Consider the following 21,281-nt stretch of genomic DNA (forward strand, 5'->3'; position numbering starts at 1 on the left):
CCGAGAAGTAATTCATAGCACATTATCCAATCTGCAGGAGTTCTTTGTGTGCATGCACTTGTTTCTTGTCATGGTGAGCAGAGAAAGCAATGTGCACCCCATAAATGTCATATGCACATACCCAGAGAATTTATTTTCTTTATCCATTACATGAAAGCAGTGACATTTTTCTCTTCTTCCCAGTAAAGTCCACGTAAATATAGAGAGCTGAAAGCAGGAGATATGATTTATGAGATATATATGCATTTTGCAAAGTGCCACTCTGGTTTGGACTATCAGTGAAGTTAAAAAGTTAAAAAATCCTACCTTCCTCTTTTTTTTTTTTTTTTTTTTTCCGAAAGAGTAGTTATGACATGTGAAATAGCTGCATGTTGTCTTTTTATGTGAGAGATGCTGAAGAACGAGTCAATGACGTTCATAGCCCTGAACTTTGAGCAGGGTGTGCTGCTGTCTGTGCTACACCAAAAAAACCACACTTTTGCACTTTATCTTAGCTAATCTAAATGCAGACTATCAAACCCATTATTTGACTGATTCCTCATTCACAAGGCAATTTGCTTACAGGGCAACAGAATGCACAAGTGTACTCTCGTGTTCATCTTTTGTGCTCAGAGGCTGTGTGGTTTTAGGTATTGTGTTGAAAGTTGAATTAGAGCTCAGAGAGGAGGATGATGTCAACATGCCCAAGAGAAGCTTGCTGTCAGGCTGCCTTTGCATTTCTGTGAGAGGTATTTTCTGCTACATGGAATAAACACCAAACCAAGGTGCTACTGCAGGACTGGGAAAAATAGAATACATAAAAAAGAATAAAAAGACAGATATTTTTGACAGCATACGAAGTGTACTGAAGTGAGAGAAGGAGTCTTAGAGTGCAGAAAATGGTAGCACTGTTCACCAAAAGGGAAAATAAAATAATCAGCCTTGGAAATCTGTCAGTGTTAAAGTTGATTTTGTAATGCTAATTCAGCTGTGTTTTTCACCCTATATATGTACCACAAGATACTTCATAACATGAGCAATAAAGAATGTTCACTTTAATAGGAGAAGAAAGATGGAAATGCAATATATACAATTTAGCCAGAGAGGCTAATTTAGAGGCTAGTTTAGAAAAATCTGACTTTTCTAGGAGTTTTACAACTTTTGATTGCTCTGTTCTAAAGGACAACTTCCCATATGGCCTAGGGATTGAATCTGGCTTTCAAAACAAGCAGGATTTATTGAAGCAGGAGCATGTGGTGTGCAGACATGCTTGCACCTGTTGGACTGTAAGACACCTGTTTGGGAATAAAGATGGCTCCTGAGCATGAAGGACCTGTCCATTCCAAGTCTAGAACACCACCCTCTGAAAGAGTGGGAGTTTTTCCAATAATTTTGATGGGACTTGGATCCCATCCAAGTTAATCCATTAATTTCTTGACACTAACATTGCAGTAAATAACACTTGTTTTTCTTATTATTTAAAAAGGCAAGGAAGAGATAAAAGTCAAACAAGTATTGAAAAATAAATGCCATAGTGGCTAATACTGGGCTTTTAGTTGTGTATTGCTGGCACGAGAAACATGCACCTGTAAATTTAGGGGGGATGGTGGTGGGAATATGGAATGAGAACATTCCATACGGCATTTAGTCAGAAACATAAGAAATCAGAAACACAAACATTCAAGGCTGTCAGGAGTTATTCACAACCTGTTTTCATGGGGTTTCTTTGCATATGGAGTAGTTCGTGACTTAATCCATAAGGAGTTGCTTTCAAAGTAGTGCAGTTGATCAGGGACCATTACAGGCCATTTTAGACCAAGGTCTAAAAAGGATTTTATGTGCATATGGTTACTCAGTACAATGGGATTTTCTGATCTCCCAAGGATGCTAGAAAAAGGTATCATAATGATTTGAGTGGGAAACTTTATATGCAGTGTGAAAAAAAAAAGAAAAATCCATCATTTTTGCCCAAGAAAATGTTAGATAAGTTGTTCTTATGAAAAAAGTCTGATTGTAAAGGGTTCTTTGATTGACCAGATGAATTCAGAATAATATTCAGTGTTCAGACTAGATATAAGGTCCATGTTTTACCAATCAATTTACTTAATGAATGGAGCAATTAATCAAGGCATACATTGCATTTTTGGCCATTTGAAGTCAAAGTCAGAACTGATCACATGCTTTAGCTCATGCTAATTTTGCTATCCCTATAAAGTTTTTTCATTGAAGTCCATTAAGAGAATATTTGAGTCAACTGGCAGGAAACCAGTTTTTCTTGGTCATTTTCCAGAATAAGCAGTGTACAGACTAGAGGCATAAGAGTTCTACAAGTTGAAAACCACTGCGTCAGCTTAACCAAAAATCATAAGGTGATAAAATTACATGGCTAAAAGAGCGAGCTAAATCACAGATGGCTTTAGAGTGTGAACCACCTACACTCACAGCCACAAACACAGTGTGAGAGTGTCTCCACGAGCCTGTTGCAAAGCCATTGCCTAGGACACTTGCTGTTGTAAAGTCAGGAGAAAACTTACTAGTGAGGTTTGGCTATATGGAGTTGGCACAGAGCCAGGGTCCATGAGGAAGCCTTGGTAAGGTGATCAGGCTTTTACTTTTCTCTCTGTTTCAAAGCAGTCCAGTATCTAGAGAGCATAGGTGACAGTCATCTCAGGCACTCAGGGTCGCAACAGTGAAGTGTATGGTTCTCACAGCAGTAATTTCTAGTGAACTGCCAAGTTACACTTTCTTGATCCATCAGAAAAACGACAGCATCCTTGCTATTCTCATCAGCATGAACCTCTTGTGACTGAAAATTCTTTTTACTGATGCTCATAGTTCTTATTTCTCTGGTGAAAATATGAGTTGGAGTAGTAACATAATTTAAACCCTTTTGTTTCAATCTGAGAAATACGAATTTTTTTTCCCCCTCTTTTTTTTCTGTTTTGGGACAAATGCTTGAATGATGTCATTTCTTGCTACAGGCTATGAGTAAGTATTTTATTAATTTTCAGTCTCATTCTTTCTGAAGAGCACATGTGCACTCTTTTCACTCATCTGCCTCCCTATCCCTGACCTGCTTTTATTTTGCTAGTTGGTTGCAACTGTTTTGAGTGTATAGAAATGCTGGGCTTGGAAACTGAGAAGGCTGTTCATTGTCATCAGCAAAAAACCAAACAATGAGCTCAGAATCTGGCTCTTCAGTCAGTTTCTAGTAAAAAGGAGTTCAGTGAATAATGAGAATTAAGCCACAAGGGAAACCAGTGTGCGGTTTGAATGTTGTTTTAAATAAGCTGGGAGTGCTGTCAGGAGTGATGAGGGTATAATGTGGCCACAAACGTGCATTGCCTCTTTTTATCCAGTATGAATTGCATGATCAATATGGTCACATTTCTGAATGTTGAAGAGTTCATTAGGATAGATTAAACCATGTCATTGTCACTGCTAGCTTCTTTTAGTCTACTGACACCCATAAATGGAACTATGTATTTCCACAATTAATCTGCACTGCAAAGCAGTTTAAATACTGGTGCAGAGTTTCATAAGTTTAATTATGTGTTTTATCCCAGAGATACTGTAAAAAGATTCATTAAGCATCTTTATATGTAGAACTTTGAGACTGAAATATTTCTTTCTTGTTGCTTTAATGCATGTTCTGTTTTAAAAAACATCTTAGTTCTGATCTGCTTTTTAATCACATTTTTGCCTTTCAGAGAGGCTGAGGTTCCCTCTCCAAGTACATGTAGGCTTTTTTATTTAGCACCTCTGAAAAGGAAAATAGGGTTCAGTTGGGAAGAAATACTAAAATATTACTATAGATGTCTGAGCTTTAAGTTTTGAACTGACTTACAGGTTACCAAATTTTGGTTGGGCACCTGGTATTCTTTCAAGGTGATGAAAGTGGAAGTGAGTTTACAGGGAGACAAATTCTGGCACTTTTAGCCTTTGAGTTGCTTTCAGAGAGCTCAACAGGACTACTTGCAGAGTGAGGTGGCAATGTCACCAGTTGTCTTGAAGTGCATGAGAGGCAGAACATACAAAAAAGTCTTTTCCATATAAGAGCCTATTTGTCCAAGCTTTCTCTCTAAAGGTAGCAGAATTTCTTAGAAATCAATGGGTCTCCAGTCTTTATCAGGCAACTTATCAGACAGAGAAAGTCAAGACATCAGTTTTTCAGAAGGCTGCTCAGCAATAACTACTAGAAGAATATTTATGAAGTAAAACCTCAAGAAGTGCTATAACCTTTTTAATTTACAGAGAGAAGCATTTGAACTTCCTAGAACTTGTATTTATTAAATCAGGAACACATCTAAGGCCTGTGAAATTTTAAAGTCTTTTCTGAAATATCCTTTGTATGGATTTGGACCTTTACTGAGAAGGGTTTCTGACAGAATAGCTGGTAATAGAGAGTGGGAGTGCTTAGCAGCAGCCTCAGGGGCAAAGCAGCCCATCAGAGAAATAACCAGAGTGTCTGCAACCACAAGCAAAAGCATGTTTGTGCAGATCACAATGAGACCTGCAGGCCCCGAGGTCTCTGTGGTTCTCTGATGTGCTGGCTTAAAATACGTGTATCATGGAGGAAATATAGGTTTGCTTTTCCTAAGGGAAATGAGGTCTTTCCACAAATAGTTCCTCAACACTGGCAACCAGGTCCTCCAAAGAACTCTGAGCTCAGATGTTCATGGGAAAGAAAAAAGGCAACTGAATTTAAAAAACTGTTGATCTTGGCAATAACAAAGTTTAGACTTCATTACTTCAGTGCACTGTATGCAGTTTCTGTTTACTTAAAGAAGTAATACACTTTTTCAGAGATGCATAATGTAGCTCCAGGTAACAGGAGAAACTAGCTTCAATGGGCTGTGAAATTTTAATGTACCCCACTTTCTGTTCTTCGGTGAAATCCTGAACTGAGCTGGTTTCCTTTTGCCATCACTCTTGGAGAAACCTGCTTGGTTTTTTGTAGGCTAGTCAGGATGAAGAGCTGTAAGAGCTCTCAGGAAGACTGTGACCAACTTCCTTTGCAGGTTGGGGTACTTCTTGTCTACTCTCCCTAATACAGATTAACAAAAAAAAATACCATTTTGTCATGGCATAATCTTTGACATGTGATACAAAGAATATTCATGTAATGTTTAAATGTATTCCGCCTGGAAAAGCCTTTTACCTCAGGAGTCCTGCGTTATTTAACAAAATGGAGACAGATCAAATCTCGCTTATCACTGATTGCTGTTACTCATACCCTAATGCTCATAAAATACAGTATTGACAGTCTTTGATTATTAGAAACTCCAGCCAACAATGGTGGCCTGGTATTTTAGTGATGAAGAGAAGCCATTTGTTCTTAGGTGGTTTTATGCTTGCTTTTAAAATGTTTAGCTCTTTTTATCTGTTGTTTCTATGGTAATCACTAATGACATATTACAGAGACAGAAAATGACAGCACAAATCCCGCAGAGCTGACAGACAATTTTGTGGCTGTGTCTGGTCTATAGAGGAGCACCAGGTGCTTGTATCTAGATCAGGTTCTGCAATGTGACAATAGCACCCTTTACTTCTACTGATGTGGAGGCCTTTAAACGTAGATCCATGGCTGTATGCTGTGCAGTGAGATGGCTTAGAAATCTCCATCAGGTGACTTGGTCCTTTGCAGAAGTCTGCAATGGAAATGACAAACTTGAATTCTTGAACATTTTTAAACCTGCTCAGAAAAGAAAGGTGTTGTAAAACCACCAACACTTTAGTCTGTAAATAGACCACATCTTGATAATTAGTGGACTTTTTATTTTTGCACACAATTCTCAGTATTTTTCTATGCTGAATCTTCTGGAATCCCTAACTATCAGTACATTACATCTGTTTTTGGAACTTCTCTGTAAAAGTTTAAATGAACAGAGGTCAAGAGAGTCGTAGATTTTTGGCTGTTGTCAAAGAGATGAATGAAGAATTTGTGAATCTCGAACATAAGAAAGCAGCCTGAGCTTTAGGACAGCATCAGCTAGTCAATAGCTTTGGTCTGGTCTTGTTCTTCCTCTCTTACGGGTGGTGAAGGTTATTTGAGACGTTTTTGGAGAATATGATCTCCTGTTGCTTCACTTAGCAGTAATAAGTAGCTTGCAATGGCCCTAAAGCAAAATATTTATATCTGTTTGAAGCAGTGACAGATGAACAAAATAATTGACTGTTTCTGCTACTAATATTAATAATTAATTACTTAACAAAGCTGACATTTAAATAGTATTCATTATCTTTTAAAATTAATAGTCCCTTGAAATCAATCAGAAAAACACGTCATTCAAAACTGGGACTCTGTGGCAAACTTTATTGGTGCAAATGGTGCAGAACATGTATATTCTTTACCCAAGGCAATAATACTGAAATTATGCAAAAGCAGCTGTTGTGGCTTTAAATATTGCTTTACTCCAGTTCATCTATAAACTTCATGTTTCAAATGGAAAAATAAAATGGCAGCAACAATCTACCCCAAATGATTCTATCCATCTTACATCATTAATTAGCACTGAGAGATCTTAAAGAACAGTATGGTTTGAACTCCACCAGAAGTAAGAGCTCTGACTAGCTTAAGTCACAGTGAAGTTTACAAAAAATTAAAGTTAATGAACTGAGATATGGATGCTACTCTGAAAAAAGTAATACTGTGCACAGTTACATGATGCAGTGTTTAATACGCTGGCAGATATAAGCATCCAGAGAGACCAGCACCAATACAATTGATAGCACTGACTGGTACTGTACAGGCAGTAGCAATGCTGAGAAATTTTAACAAACATTCTTTAATACAGGCGTAGCCATAAAGACTGAAAAACACCAAAAAACCTCAGTTTAGGGGACAGCTAATTGGTGGTAGTCAATGTATCTGTCTGAAAGTAGAAGAGAAAATATCTCAGGTAGTGTCTGGTTCTGTGAAAACCAATGGCAAATCTCCCACTGACTTTAATTTTGACTTGAATTTCAACCCTGTTTTCTGTATGGACCAGTGAGAGAAAGGTCTCAGTTTTTTTTCTTTTTTACTTTTCATTTTCCAGAGTAAAAAGTTCTCTGTTTGGAGAACTGCCCGTGACTTTTTAAGGCTTGGTCCAGTTTTTAAAAATCTCTATCAGCCAATTAGCTGTTCAAAATAAATACCGTCTCTTTCGCTAGCCTGGGTGGTTTCTATGGCAGCCCCATCTTAACTTAAACTTTGTTCTTTTTCCATTTCTTTCCTCTCCCTTCAAGCCAGCAGCCATTTTACCACTTCACTTTGAAGAGGCTTTTGAAAGCAAAATGTAAAAGACAAACTGAGTCTCTTCCTCTGATAGTGATGTCCCTCTTAGAGAAAGGCTGGGGTCAGTGAAGCTCCAGCTGTAGTTTTCATTTGCTGAAATGAAAACTACAGTCAGTCATTGTGTCTTTTGCTAGATACATATATTTCTGCATAGATACAATTATTTCTGCAGAAAATGCATTTTGAACTCAGGACTACTAAATCCCATTTTCCCCTTGTGTCCTCTTTACTATATAGAACTGTATTTTAATTTGCTAATTATCTCTGTTAATGTTAGCATGTATATATAAGCAGATGTGTAATATTCTCCAACAACAGAAGTCCAGTAGATTCTGATGTTTATTCTGTGCTTTTAAATGCTATGATTTTGAGGAAATACGGTATTAAATACAATAACATTTGACAAATTCAATATCATAAGGTCAGTAGGGTAATTTTCTTGACTAAAATTTCATTAGGAAATGTTATATTTTTTTCTCTTATTTCTATTTAGTTTTATTTTTTTTCAACTAGTGAATTTACATGTAACTTGACATCTGAGTGCATGTGCCTGTTTGTTCTTGTAGCTTGCTTGGCACATAAATAATATTTATCTTTATTGGTACTTGCAGAGTGAAGGTCAACAGATTAGATTGAACAGAACATTTAAAATGGGAAAGAGGCAGATCCATGTGCTCTGGAGAACTGAACCTCAGCAAAGCAAACTGGAAATTTTAGCTTCAGGTCCATTGCATCTACATCTGCTCAGTTTGAAACAGTGCAAGTTTGAGTGGAATTTGCACTCATGCTCCTTCAAATGGGTCAGTGGCATTGTCTTCATTAGACATCTCTCACAGAGCCTCTGGCAATTTTTCAAGCAGTGGCTTCTGACAAATATCAGAAGTTGGCATTATGTTATGACAGAGAAGGTTAAACCAGTTGCTATTTAAAAGATTCTTTCTAAATATATATGATTCCTCCATTAACCTCTGCAGGCTTAACTGAGAAGAGGCCAGTCCATGCTGTTACTGCAGTGGCGACAGAGGTCACTCACTGTAGTCAGCCATAGGTTTTCACAGCATGGAACTGGGCTGTCATGGCACACATGTCAAACTTCAGCTCTTCCAGCCATATCAGTCACCTGAGTCAGCTGTCAAACAGACCTGAGGTGAAGGATTAAGATGCATTATTCCAAACTTTACCAGTGGGGAGATTGGGGTGGTGCATGGAACGCCACATGATCCTGGAATTCAGGTCCAAAGTCACAGCTGTCTCCTCCAACCTCTAGAACAAATTGCTAAAAGCAAAGTTGGAAATGCTTTGAGGAATTTGCTTCCTTCAAAATATTCACCTCATCTGAGGAATCTGTCTGATGATTGATATGTCTGTGTGTAATCCCAAGAATGCCAAAAGGATTACCCAGAGTTTTCAGATGTCAATTTTCTGTTGCTCCAAAACATGTCCATTTTTGTCTGCAGATAGATGTGTGCAAGTTGGTGGTGTACTCTACTCTGATAATTTACTCACGATTCCTATACTATTTTTGATACTCAAGCTTCATTACTGTAATTGAATATAACTGAAAGAGTTTCAGCTGGTTTGTTTCTGTAGCAGTCTTGTCGAAGCCACATAAACTGTTGTGTTTTCACTCATTAGTCTTCACTGGTTTTGGTGGGGGGGCATCTCATGAAAGAGTCACCTCCCTCAAAAATTGTAGTTACACTGCTGTTACACAGCCTGACTGCTAAGCACAAGGAGGTAGCAATAAAGTGTCACGTTTGAAAGGCTACACAAAAGAAGTGGAATGGTGATAGACTGAACTAATGCATTCTTAATGAGAAGAAGCTCTTCTGTTGCTTTGAAGGGATGCAGGGAAAGAAGTATGGCATGCTCAGAAGCAGTAAAACCCTGAAAGCTGTTTTTAATGCTGTTGCAGAAAGAAGGAAGTCACTGTGGCAGAATTCTTATAAAATTTTCTTGTAAAATGCAAATACTGTGTTAGCATGATCGTTTTGTTAAGATTTACATTGAAAGGTGAGAGATCTGGCCACTCAGATCCCTACACAGTTAAAAGCTTTTGGGAGTGGATAAATTTTGGACACTAGCACAAGCCTTGCAATCAAGATATAGTCTACTGACAACTGAATGTTTCAAACATCTTGTAATAAATTTTGGATAATAGAAAAATGCAAGAAGCCACCATTTAAATGTAGCACAGGTAACTCAAAAGATGAGTGCTTGTGTGCACTCAATAGCACAAGATTTCCTAAAGACAGTTCCCAGACATTTTGAGAAAGTGGCCTTGGCCACACTCTGCACTAGAGAAGGAGAAGTAATACAGTTCTGGAGGAGAAGTGAATCCTGATTCCACATCCAACAATAGTTTTCACATACATATGAGGCATAGTCAAGGAATGTCAGTGTTTCAGGAACATCAGTGTGTATAATCCAATGGTCCGTCTCCAGCTCTGACCAAATTTCAGTGCTTCATCAAAAAGAAATGAACAATGAGACAAAAAAACAGTTGTTACTTTGTACTCAGAGTGGAGAAAAAAAATCCTCTTCAGACTCCATAGTGACCACTGGGATCTCAAAAGTGTGTATTTAATGCAGTGTAGACCCAGTGCAAATAGACACATTTTTCAAACCTCATTGATGTTACAGCTCAGTATGTGTTCAAGAATTCAATAAACAATCTTAACTTTCTGTATCTAAGGATTCTTTTCTCATGTTTATGATCTGTTTGATGAGCATTTAAAGCTCTGTCTTAAAATAATGCTGCCTCTTCGGAGGAGTTTGAAAGATCCCTTCTGAACTTCACTTTTTGCATTGCTGTAAATCTTACAAATTTGAGACCACATTTACGCATGGCCCAATTTTCAGACCTGTGATTATGTGCTGACACTACAATTTTCTTCATTTTCTATTATTTGCATTGTGTATTAGAAAGAATTGTCATATTCCTCAGGCACTTTATTGCTAAGAAAAATAAGTGAAACTCACATTTTATCTTTATGTGACAGATACTCATTGCTTTAAAAATCCAAGTAGCTTGTCTCAGCATCAACTCTGATTTAAGCTCATCTTTTTTTTAACACAGGTGACTGTGTTAATTCTGTACACACAATTCCAGGGGAGGGTCTCTCTAATGGTACTAACACTTCTGTAGATCTACTAAAAATACTTTGCCATATCCTCTGTAGAACTGCATACATTCTTTTCACAAAGACATCTTCCTGGCTTTTATACTTGTATTTTCCAGTCTTCAGCATTTCCATTTAATCAGTTCCATATTTACACCCAGAACTATGCACAGTTTTAAAAAGGCACCAGGAGGATTGCTAAATTTTATCCAGTTCATATTATATGTGCGAACAAAATTGTCTTACTCGTCTTAATTGATGAGTGAGTCCTTCTTGACTGTGTTAACACCTCCTAACCTTGGGTTGCCCAAGAATGTTATGAATGTACACCTAATTCTTGCTTTTATGACACTAAGGAACATATTGATTGCTCCTAAAATTAATCCCTGAGAAACAAAACTAGCAACTTTCCTCCTCTCAAGTAACACCACCTGCAATATACCTTATTATTGCCTCTGCTTATCCAGCTTCTTATCCAACTGAAGAATTTTAAATCTAATTTGTGCCATTTCCACTCAAACTATGAGTTTCCCGTGAGGACCCACAATAAGCATTTTATATGATACCCAGATAGACTAGATCTGACACATTATCCTTGTCTAAGAAATAAAGTAATGATTTCAACCAGAGGTAATCCCATTGTAATTTCTCCTGCTTTGTTGCCCTGATTTTTAAAGTGTTAAGTTTTCTTTTATAGTTCTTTTGAAAGTTTTAAAGTTCTCATAAAAGTTCTTTAGCCTTCTGATAATGTTTACATATTTCTACTGGAGTTACCACACACTGTTCATGTAAATAATGATTGTTTTGCATTCTTCTTTGTGGGAGGAGAGAATTGATGGACTGTTGGTTTGACCAGTATGGTTGGAGAGGTGGCAATTCCATCCTCCAATCCACGGTCACCTTTGAAATTCTATAAATACCAGATGTTCAAATAAAACTCTCTCTTTTTCCTCTTTTGAACTTACCAAGCTCTGTGTACTCATTTCATTCCAATAGTGAAACTGCTTTTCCTTTTCATGTGTTTTAATCACTTGTTTCAAATCTGGTTTAAATGTTCATGGTGCTAAAGTCAAGCTAGCAGTCATGATATCACTTGACATAACTTCCCTCCCTATTCTTGGAAATATTTTCCCAATCCATTATTGTGTATTTCTGTCATCTAGTACTATCTCCACATAATATATATTTAAAATCTATTCTACTTGTGCCTCCATCTGCCAGTGTCCTCAGTAGTCTGGAAAAATGATATGGATCCAATGATTCTGTCACTGATCTGCAGATATTTGACTCCCCTTTCAAATAATGTAATTCCCATTGATTTGCCATCATTCTCCTTAGCTACCCTTTCAATATCTTTATGTACATTGACTTTCTTGAAATTAGGGAAGAGCATGTAATTCAGCAACAGATAATCTATATATCAAAAATAATGTAGACATACCAAACTTGCCCTTCAGAGCAGTGTCAGGGCTTCACTTCATTCCTTTGTTTCTTTATTGTTCCAATAGCTAAAAAAATATGTCTTTATTTTACTTTCCCATGCAAGGTACAGTTCAAAAAAGCCTTTATCCATCATTCCTTCACTGTATGTGTTACAGTGCCTGAAAAGTTCTGCTTGATAATACAGGCCTCCTCTCACTCTGTGAGGGTTTTGTACTTATTCTTAGTATATTGCTTTCATTATTTGTTCATTTAGAGACTCTAACCCTTTCCTACAATTTCTCTCTCCTGCCCAGTGCACACAGATTATTTCCATTCTCAATGTAAATCCATCCTTTCCTCATTCAAATCATGCAGTTCCTCAGACCAACCATTTTCTTCGATTAATTTTTCTAAAAGTTTGCCATATACCAAGGCTTAGTTACAGATTTATTTTTATCCATCTTGCAATCTAAGAAGCACTGAATTCATTCATAATCGCTTCCTCCTCAGGAATATCAGTTTTTTCTCAGCTGTTTTACAAGGTTCTCCTCACACACACAAACCCCCCCAAGCTTAAAATAACCCACATGTTGTTTTATGAATTTCTGTACCAAAAAAAAAGTAATCTGAAATGTCTAAGAATATCTAAACCTTGCTATTATTGATGGTATTTATGTCTCTGGCTGGAAAATTTAGGTTTCCCTTATTATTTATTTCTTTATCTATTTATAGAGATGATTATACCCTTCCAAATCTCAGGCTGTCAGACCATATTATCCCTTTCTCCCCAAATACTGTCCAAGCTGGGTCTCTTTTGCCATCTTCCTTGCAGTGACTTTCATCCTAACAGATTATGTTTTATTCATGCCATCACATTTTAAGATGAATAAACACAATTTAGCTGTTTTACTTTGCTACAACATCAAATTTCCTGACTTTTAAGTATTTTAAGTTACATCCACATGGGTCTGTATGTATAATTACCTTGTTTTCTTTTTAGATTGAAAAAACCCCAAGGAAAAACAGCATGCACTTCCCCACCCTTTCACAAAGTGATTATAAATGTACCTATTCATATTAGGTTAACTTAACAGCATTTGGTTTGGCTTGGTTTGTATTTAGCAATATATACTAGTTATGAATAATTCTTTTCTATACCAGTAATGCTTTTTCCTAGTCACTACTCCTCCACCTGTATGAGGTAGAGGTGATACTGGAATACTCATTCAAATCAGTGTATATCAATAGGAATGTACAGAAAATGTATAGGGTTCAAATAAATGAAAAAGACCAGAAATTTGAACATTAGTAAACACCCATGAGTGTAGAGATTTACCACCCATCCAAACTGGTGACATGAAAGCATACTGTCAGGAGCAGCTTTAACCCAAATGCTAGAATTCTGTGAGTAGAAAACTGCCCAAAAACCTTCAGCCACCGTCTCCTATGGCCATCAAGTGTTCCCACAGATCCCGGGCAAGGAATGAATTACAGCATAGTCCCTCAGCAAATGTGCCAAGCTCAACTCATCCTGAACATCACCACAGCCTAAGCTGCAGTTCAACACAAAGCTTGCAGATTGCTGTTCCCAGTGGTAATAAGTTCATGCCATGCACTTGGGTATAAGCATCACCATTAAAATGCCTAGACGTACTCTGAGGTGTTAAAATTAAGTCCTCCTGTGACTAAACATAGGAATTATAACTAAAAGCCTGCTTATTAACTCATTTTATTTCCTGTCTGAAGAAGATAGGGCATTTAACCATAGGTGTAAAAAAAAAAAATTATAGCTAAGCTAGTGCTTTAATACATTTCTTCCAGTCAGTGTTGCTGTGATTTAGATGAGAAGCAGCAAGGAAGATTTGAGCTGTCACACTTGACTTTCAGCTGCCACGAAGAGGCATTGGAGGTTACAGGCTAAGGTTTAATTTATATTCCTCCTTTTGTTACAGGCAGAGATGGTACGTGCTGCTTTCCAAGCGCAGAGATCTTTCTTGCTGTTAGCATCTCAATGTCAAGAGCCTCAAGAGGTAAGGAAAGTGACCTGGAGCATCAAGAGGTAGTGTATGAAAAAGTCTGTGTTGCTGTATGTTATCGATCCTGCATTTGCTTTGTTTGTTCCTTTATTTATACAGTGCACTTGGAGGCTTGCTTTCACTTTTATAAGCATGGTGCTGTAATAATCAGAAAGCCATGGTCTGGGGTTAAGAACCTTTTCTGTACTAATGCATATAAGATCATTGAAGAAAGCAAAGGAGTTGTCCACTTTACGTTTGTAAGTGGGATCTGTCTTTCTCTGGAATCTGGAAGTGCCATGGAATAGAATGGCTATTTGCCAGCCCCCCAGGGATGCTACGTGGTAGACATTGAAGTCAGGGTATAAGCTAGTGAGAGAAAAACCAGTATTAGCCCATGCACTCAGTATTCCCCAAACTGAGGTCCAGGTTAGGCCAATTCTGGAAGGAATGCAAAGCATTTTGTTAAGAAAATGAAAAATAAACTTTTATCAAGTTGATTTATATACTTGTTTCAGTGGCAACTATTTAAATCCTCCCCTCACTAGAAAGCACAGGGAAGCTGTGGAGTTGTTATGAATCTCATTTGTAGTTTCTAGAAGGCTCAGGGCCAATAGCACTTTATCATTCCTGGGAATAGCAATCAGTTAGCTCTTCTGTGGGACCACCCTTGAACCTTTCTCCTTGGAATATGCAGAGAATGAAGTCTTCCCTTGCACAGTCTCATCATGGCCTTCAGTCCTACCTTTTTCCACTAGTTCCCTGCTCCAAAGTGCATTAAAATCTGTTTTTGCAAGTCAGAACTCTCTGCACATGGTATAATTTATTGAAGTTTTGCTGTCACTATTGTTCTTAGAGACACAAATTAGAAGTTTTTCTAATCAGAATGTTTTAATGGCAAGGGGACTCAAGGAAAAGAAAAAAAAAAAAAACCAAACTGAATAGATATTCAGTGGTAGACTTCAGAGTTCCAAGCAAGAAGGGATCAGTTGTTTTTCCAGCTGTCCCTGATCTCAGGGAGTAAAAGTGGGTCATGGCTCACACAGAACAGGCAAAATTCCCATTGGTACAGGCCTCGAGCAGTCATTTATATTGGCTGTGAATACAATTGCACCCAGTGGCCCACAAAATTCTACATGTTCATAGGTAAAATATTCCCCAGTGACCAGTTTCTGATGGCCCATGATGTAATGCAATGTTCTGAAGTGTTGGGATTGTCCCAGCTCTGGTACAAGAATAAGCTTTGGGTCCTGGTTTGGCCTTCTGTGTTGACGTGCTACCAGTAGGATTTTCTCTGCTTTTCCAGTGAGAATGGCAATGGCTTCTCCCTTCTCCTACCCTTACAACTTTCTGACCTCAAGTCAGAGGTCAAGTTTGAGATTTTTCAACTGTAAAGTTTAGAAATCTTTATTGAAAAATGTCAAAAAACATTGTAAAAAACAAACAACAGAGTAGAGGAAAAAGAGATTTTCCAGCAATCTAGAATGATGGTTACAGAAGCATTAAGAAAAGCAGCAAATAATAAAAACCTTGTCATAAACATCACCAGAGCTGGCCATCCATATCCATATGTCTTAGTTGCTTACATTATCAGGCTTGCATAGATTTCTGCAGCTTGTTGAATTACACTTTTATCATTTAACTATCCTTTAGCACAGAGGAAGTGCCACATGATATGTGTGTACACATCATTCCAAATTTAAAATACCAGGAATATTCCAGACTAAAGTTTCTTTTTATCAGTGAGAGCAAACCCAATCCAGTTACTTAAGTTTTTTTTTAAAGACTGTTAGCTACACATTTTTATAGACATGAAAACACATATTGTTGTCCATTCTTTTTCTCTTCTTTGCATACTTTTTTTTTTTGCACAGATACACTCAATTATACTATGGACAGATGTGAAAATAACTGAAGGCTGCCTATTCTGTACAAATTGAATATTTTTTTTCCCACTGTAGAGAGTGATGGTTCCAGGCATTAGGGTTTTTTTATCTCCATCACAATGAGGAAAAAAATTTATTATAAAGTCACACTCATTAAGCATTTTGAAAAAGCTGGTAATCACCAGCTAACCCAGGAGAAGGAAAGAAATAGGCATCCTGGGCCTGCTCCCCCAGGACCTTATTGCTGTGATGTCATCTCGGCTCTGGTTGTATTTATAGCCTAGAGCCATGGAGTCAGTGTGGAATCCAAACAGGAAAGCTGATCATTAGTGTATCAGAATGCACAGAGTAGAGAAAAGCAAGTGAAGATGACAGCATATCTATAAATGCAAGAGAAAAGAGAGTAATTCTGTCATTCAGCTGTCTAGACTGTTTGCTTTATAATGTAAAGCTGTGAATGAGCCAGCGAGTTGCGATTATGGCATAGGAGCTTTGTAGACATTCAGAGACAGTGGTGTGGAGACTGAGGGGATTTACTGAGTTCCTGTCAGTTTGGGATGTCATACATGGTGTCTTTAAAAAAAAAAAAAAAGAGAGGGAGGGGAAAATGAGCTGGAAAAATAAATTAGCTCAGCTCTTGCTGCTTACAAACTAATGAATAAGGAATTCAAACAAAAAGAAAGCTCCTATATCTATGATAATCCTTGAATAGTTTTGTGCTCAGCAAAGAGAGAAACTTATATCATTAAAAGTGGTATTTTTTTCCTCTGAAAATGGTGAAGTCCTAGAATTAATTTCACTCTTTAATTCATGCTAGTCACTAGCAAACATTTTCAAACAGTCAAGATTGCTAAAAGTTGCTTTTGTAGAGTTTTGCTTCTTGTCAATAATGTTCTTTTTTTTTCATTTGGAATCTGTCCCAGTGCACAGCCTTTATTGTCTGAATATGTGAAAATAGTAGGAGCCAGGAAGGTAATTCCAGCTGGCATACCAATCTAGCATCAACTGCAATAAATTACTTTGCAGAGAGCATGTTCTGTTACTTTTTATGGTCATGTTCTATATTTGTATGTGCAGTGGAAGAGATCACATGACAAAACCACCAGTTGATATTCCTGTTTGTGTATGTCCCAGCTAATGGCTGCTAGATACAGGCTCATTCAGCAAGATGGGATTTTTCAGTCCATCTACTTATTAGAAAAAAATAAGATTATTAGATGCAAAACTTCAAACATTAAAACAAAAAATGTCTGTTATAAATTGTTTACTACTATAAATAGTATAAGAGAATATATGAGTTTATAAGAGAGTGCAGAGAAGATGGGAAAATAAATTAGAATATTGCTGTAATCTGTGAGAAGTTGTTTAAAAAGATATTTTGAGACCATATGTTTGCATGTTGCTTGGGCTATTCAGAAGACAGGTTTTAGCATAAACCTTCACAAAACATTCTGAAACAGTTTGGATCTGATTTTCTATTTCCCACAGTCTAAGCCAAATACAATTCTGACTGAAATGTGGTTTTTATTTCATTGCATAATAATTTAAAAAGTTATTAGTGTTCCTGAGCAAATTTATCTGTTTAACAACTTTTTTTAATTTGCAATCATGAATACTGATCACTGCTCAAAGTCACTACATTAAATTCTTTGTGAATGGTGACTCATATACTGCCTTCCCTTTATGAGTTGTTACATTTCACTTTAAAAGTTCAAACACTTTTAAGAGTTGTTTGAGGGCTTGAGGAATCCATTGTTCCTGTGCTGAGAACAAATTAATGAGACTATTATTTTTGTGAATCAATATAAGCATATGCAGGATGAGTGTGTTCGTGGTAAGAAGTACTACAAACAGATTTAAATGACAGATGCAGTTCAGACTATAAATGATTACGTAATTTCTCATTAGAGAAGAATGCTGAGTTCATATGACTGCCAAAGCTCATGGATTTATTCCTAACATTGTGCAGACAAACATTCCAATTAAATACCTAGTTTAAATATCCAGATCCTGCACACAGGTGGGAGGAGAGGGGTGGAAAATAGTGAGAGGTAAAGGAGAGCTTTCCCTTTTTTTCCTAGAAAAGGGAGACCTCACCTCACAGAAACCCAAGAAACTGTATTTGAATTTGGACTTAGAGCCGTGAGAACAAGTCCTTCTGTTTTTATTTTTTATAGCCAATCAAAAAGAAAAAAAAATCTATTGTAGGATTAGAATAGTTGTGGCAAAATCTTTGAATAAAGGACTCATTCTCAGGATTTTTGTGTAGAAATCAAAAGATGAAGATTCACAGTTCCTTACACTCTGTCAGTGTGGGATTGCTCATTTTCTTCTCTTTCTATTCTAAAGTACTTCAATAACGGGACTCCTGGGACTTACTATTCTGCATTCTAGCAGGATTTGTTTTCTAATTACCTTGACTTGCTTATATAATTCCATTTCCCCCTACTTTTCCTCATGCTTAGTGGGATAACCCTTACTGTTTTCCAAAAATACAAACGGTAGGATACTTCTCACCTTGTTAATTTATTACATTCTTATGCAAAAGAGTTTTGGTTGAGTTTTGATGCCATTCTCTCAGCTTGTTCACTCCTGCTAACTTGCTCCTCTGTGTCTAGAAATAGCTTAAGGAAGAATTTAGTTCAATCCTTTTAAGGTACTCAGGCCTCAAACTCAGAGAAGGTGCCAAGAGTGACATGGACAGGAGCCTGAGAGTCCTGAGCTTGAAAGGGAACCCCTTCCCCCGGTCCTGTTCTCTGAAATCTTGCCAAACTGTTGGCATACTTCTGTTATCTGCAAGCCTACAACTGCATGTGACACGTGGTCACAGCCATAGGGATGGACCAACAGTTTCCAGTCACAAACCCACTGCAGTGCAGAGGTCACAGCCTCATTTTTGGATATTGTTGCAAGCTCTTACTCTGTTTCACATCCAGATCACCCCGACAACTGTTACCTCATAATTCTGTCTCAAAATCACTCATCTGCATTTTATTAGCCTCAAATTCATTATCTTTTCAGTTCATAGAATCGTTTAGGTTGGAAAATATCTTTAAGGTCATCAATCATAAACCCAGCACTGCAAACTCCACCACTAAACTATGTCTCTAAGCACCACGTTTACACATCTTTTAAATACCTTCAAGGATGGTGGTTCAACCACTTACCTGGGCAGGTTGTTCCAGTACTTGACAACCCTTTCAGTGAAGAAATTTTTCCTAAACTCCAATCTAAACCTCCTCTGTTGCACCTTGAGGCCATATTCTTTTGTCCTGTCAGTTGTTACCTGGATGTAGAAACTGACCCCCACCTCACCACAACTTCCTTTCAGGTAGTGGTAGAGAGCAGTAAGGTGTCTCTAAGCCTCCTCTTCTCTAGGCTAAACACCCTCAGGTCCTTAATTGGCCCCTCATAGTACTTACTCTCTAGATCCTTCAACAGCTTCATTGCCCTTCTCTGGACACACTCCAGCCCCCCAATGTTTCTTTTAGTTAACTTCTCTAGGAATCCTTGTCCCATTTCACTTTCTTCACTTGTGTTTGCCAAAACACCCAGGTCAATAAAAGGTGGATGCATTTGAGATTCACTTCTGCCCCAGCGGCAGTGCACTCAGCAGTAGGAGGGCCTAGGGACAACTAGGAACCATGGGAATGTAGAAGGGCCATGATAAGTGCAGCTTCACCCAGCTTATATGGAATAGAGGCAGAGATTCACATCAGTGGCAGCTCTAGACTGGCTCACACCAACATCCCCCGGCACAGACTTGCCAACAATTCACATTCTGTGCAAGAATCAGGCTCCAGTAACCAAAGGTTCCTTGCACTTGTGACCTCCAGTGTACCTGTATACTCTGAATCTTCATTTGACATGCTAATCAGTTCTAGGGATCTGCAAACCTTTACTGGAATTCTGGTGTTTGTAACATAATGTCCAAAAATCACCAGGATTTTTCAGTTCCTGTAGCAATGTTCATATTCAAACTGTGCCATGTGAGACCCTACTGAGCTAAGCTGATAGGACACTCCCTCTCCCATTAAGTACCATGTTCTTTATTTCTGCTAGGCACAAATCCAAACTAGTACTCTCCTTTCTCTGTGTTACACAATTCTTTCCTGGGATTTATGCACATATCCTTCTAAAAAGGAAATCACTAGGGGTACAGATGACTGAAAAGCAGGGCTTTTTGATTCACAGGTTAGTTAACTATTTTCTTTTTTTCTAATTTTACTTTGGTCTAAATCAGACCACATCTACATTTGTGAATTCCAAAAGTTATATCAGTTCCAGGACTGCTCAATGAACTGGGCAGTCTTACAGTTTGGCCAACGATGGAAACCTGCAACATCTAACATCTCTTTCCTGGGACATGCCCCATGAAAGGTGATTGCTCTTAGCAAAGATTCATAGGATCTCAGATGTTGTGAACAAAGCAACTGTGGCTTAGCAGAATCTCCTTGCTACCTGGAATGCCCTGGACCCCACTGACATGAACTATAATCACAGCAGCAGGATTGAGGAGTAGTACATCAAAAAGTTGAAAGCAGTTTATTAGTGTAATTATTCTTGTTGATTAATTGTGGGGTGTTGACTGTGTTCCTAAAGCAGAAGGATCCTTTCCTGTTGAAAATACTGCCCACAGAAAGCTGCAGTGGACAAGAATACAACACACAGAACATTTGAGTCAATTTAAAAACCAGCCAGTCCCAGCCGAAGGCAGTGGGTGTGATTCTGCACTGCTGTAAACTGATGCATGCAGGTTGTATCAGGCCCTGGATTTCTCTACTGGTTAGAAGTAATTTGTCTTTCACATTACTCTCCACTTGCCTTGCCTCAGAGTTTACATTTAAAAATAAACCCACAAATGACTAAAGTAGTAATCTGTCATGTGGGGTTACAGTTTGGTATTGCCTGGTTTTTCCCCACAAAGGACAAAACTGCTACAGCTGATATTGGCTGTTAGATGGAGAATTTTTGTGCTCTCCAAGAGGAATAAAAGCCAAATACCAATTAAGTCACTTTGGAAGCACACAAATGTGTCTAAGCTTCTGTGCTGATGAAGCTGACCAGACAGTTATACAGATTTGTCTCTCTGTTTCATAGTCCTGCTGCTGCACAGTAGAGAGTTGAAGAGCAAAATCTGTACTGTTGACCAATGCATCAAATACTTGTTATACCATTATGTTGAAGATTTACATTCTAAGAAAACTAGGCCATAATAAATTAACATAGTTAGGTAGGAGGAGAGGTTTGACCCTGAAAATACCAGAATACTAGAGGGACATAAATGTAGTGATCTCAGAGAAAAATCTCACTTATGGTCTCTACAACCAGTCAGAAAATAGTTGCAGAGAAAACATTGGATTAAGGTGCAGTAAGGTAAAAAATTTATATTTTATATGTACTTAAATAAATAGGTTATTTCTCAGCCTAATCTGAACACTGATTCCATCCAGGTTATGAATAGAGTTAAAGAAAAAGCATAGGCCTTTCTTAAACTGCATAACTACAAAAAAAAGTAGAAACTTAAAGTCTTCTTTACAGATTTTGAAAATACAAAAAAAAAAAAAAAAGGGGGAAA

General features: G+C 37.7%; 1 protein-coding gene across 3 annotated transcripts in view; it reads left to right on the top strand.

The window, feature by feature from the left end:
- Window positions 1–21,281, top strand: part of CAP2 (cyclase associated actin cytoskeleton regulatory protein 2) — a 67,185-nt gene that overhangs the window by 18,953 nt on the left and 26,951 nt on the right. For all 3 annotated transcript variants that reach the window (XM_053961829.1, XM_053961809.1, XM_053961820.1), the window contains exon 4: window positions 13,755–13,832. In XM_053961829.1, the coding sequence (XP_053817804.1) occupies window positions 13,755–13,832 (78 nt within the window). The remainder of the gene's footprint in view (window positions 1–13,754; window positions 13,833–21,281) is intronic.

This window comes from Vidua chalybeata, chromosome 1 (assembly GCF_026979565.1).
Source record: "Vidua chalybeata isolate OUT-0048 chromosome 1, bVidCha1 merged haplotype, whole genome shotgun sequence".
Lineage (NCBI taxonomy): Eukaryota > Metazoa > Chordata > Aves > Passeriformes > Viduidae > Vidua > Vidua chalybeata.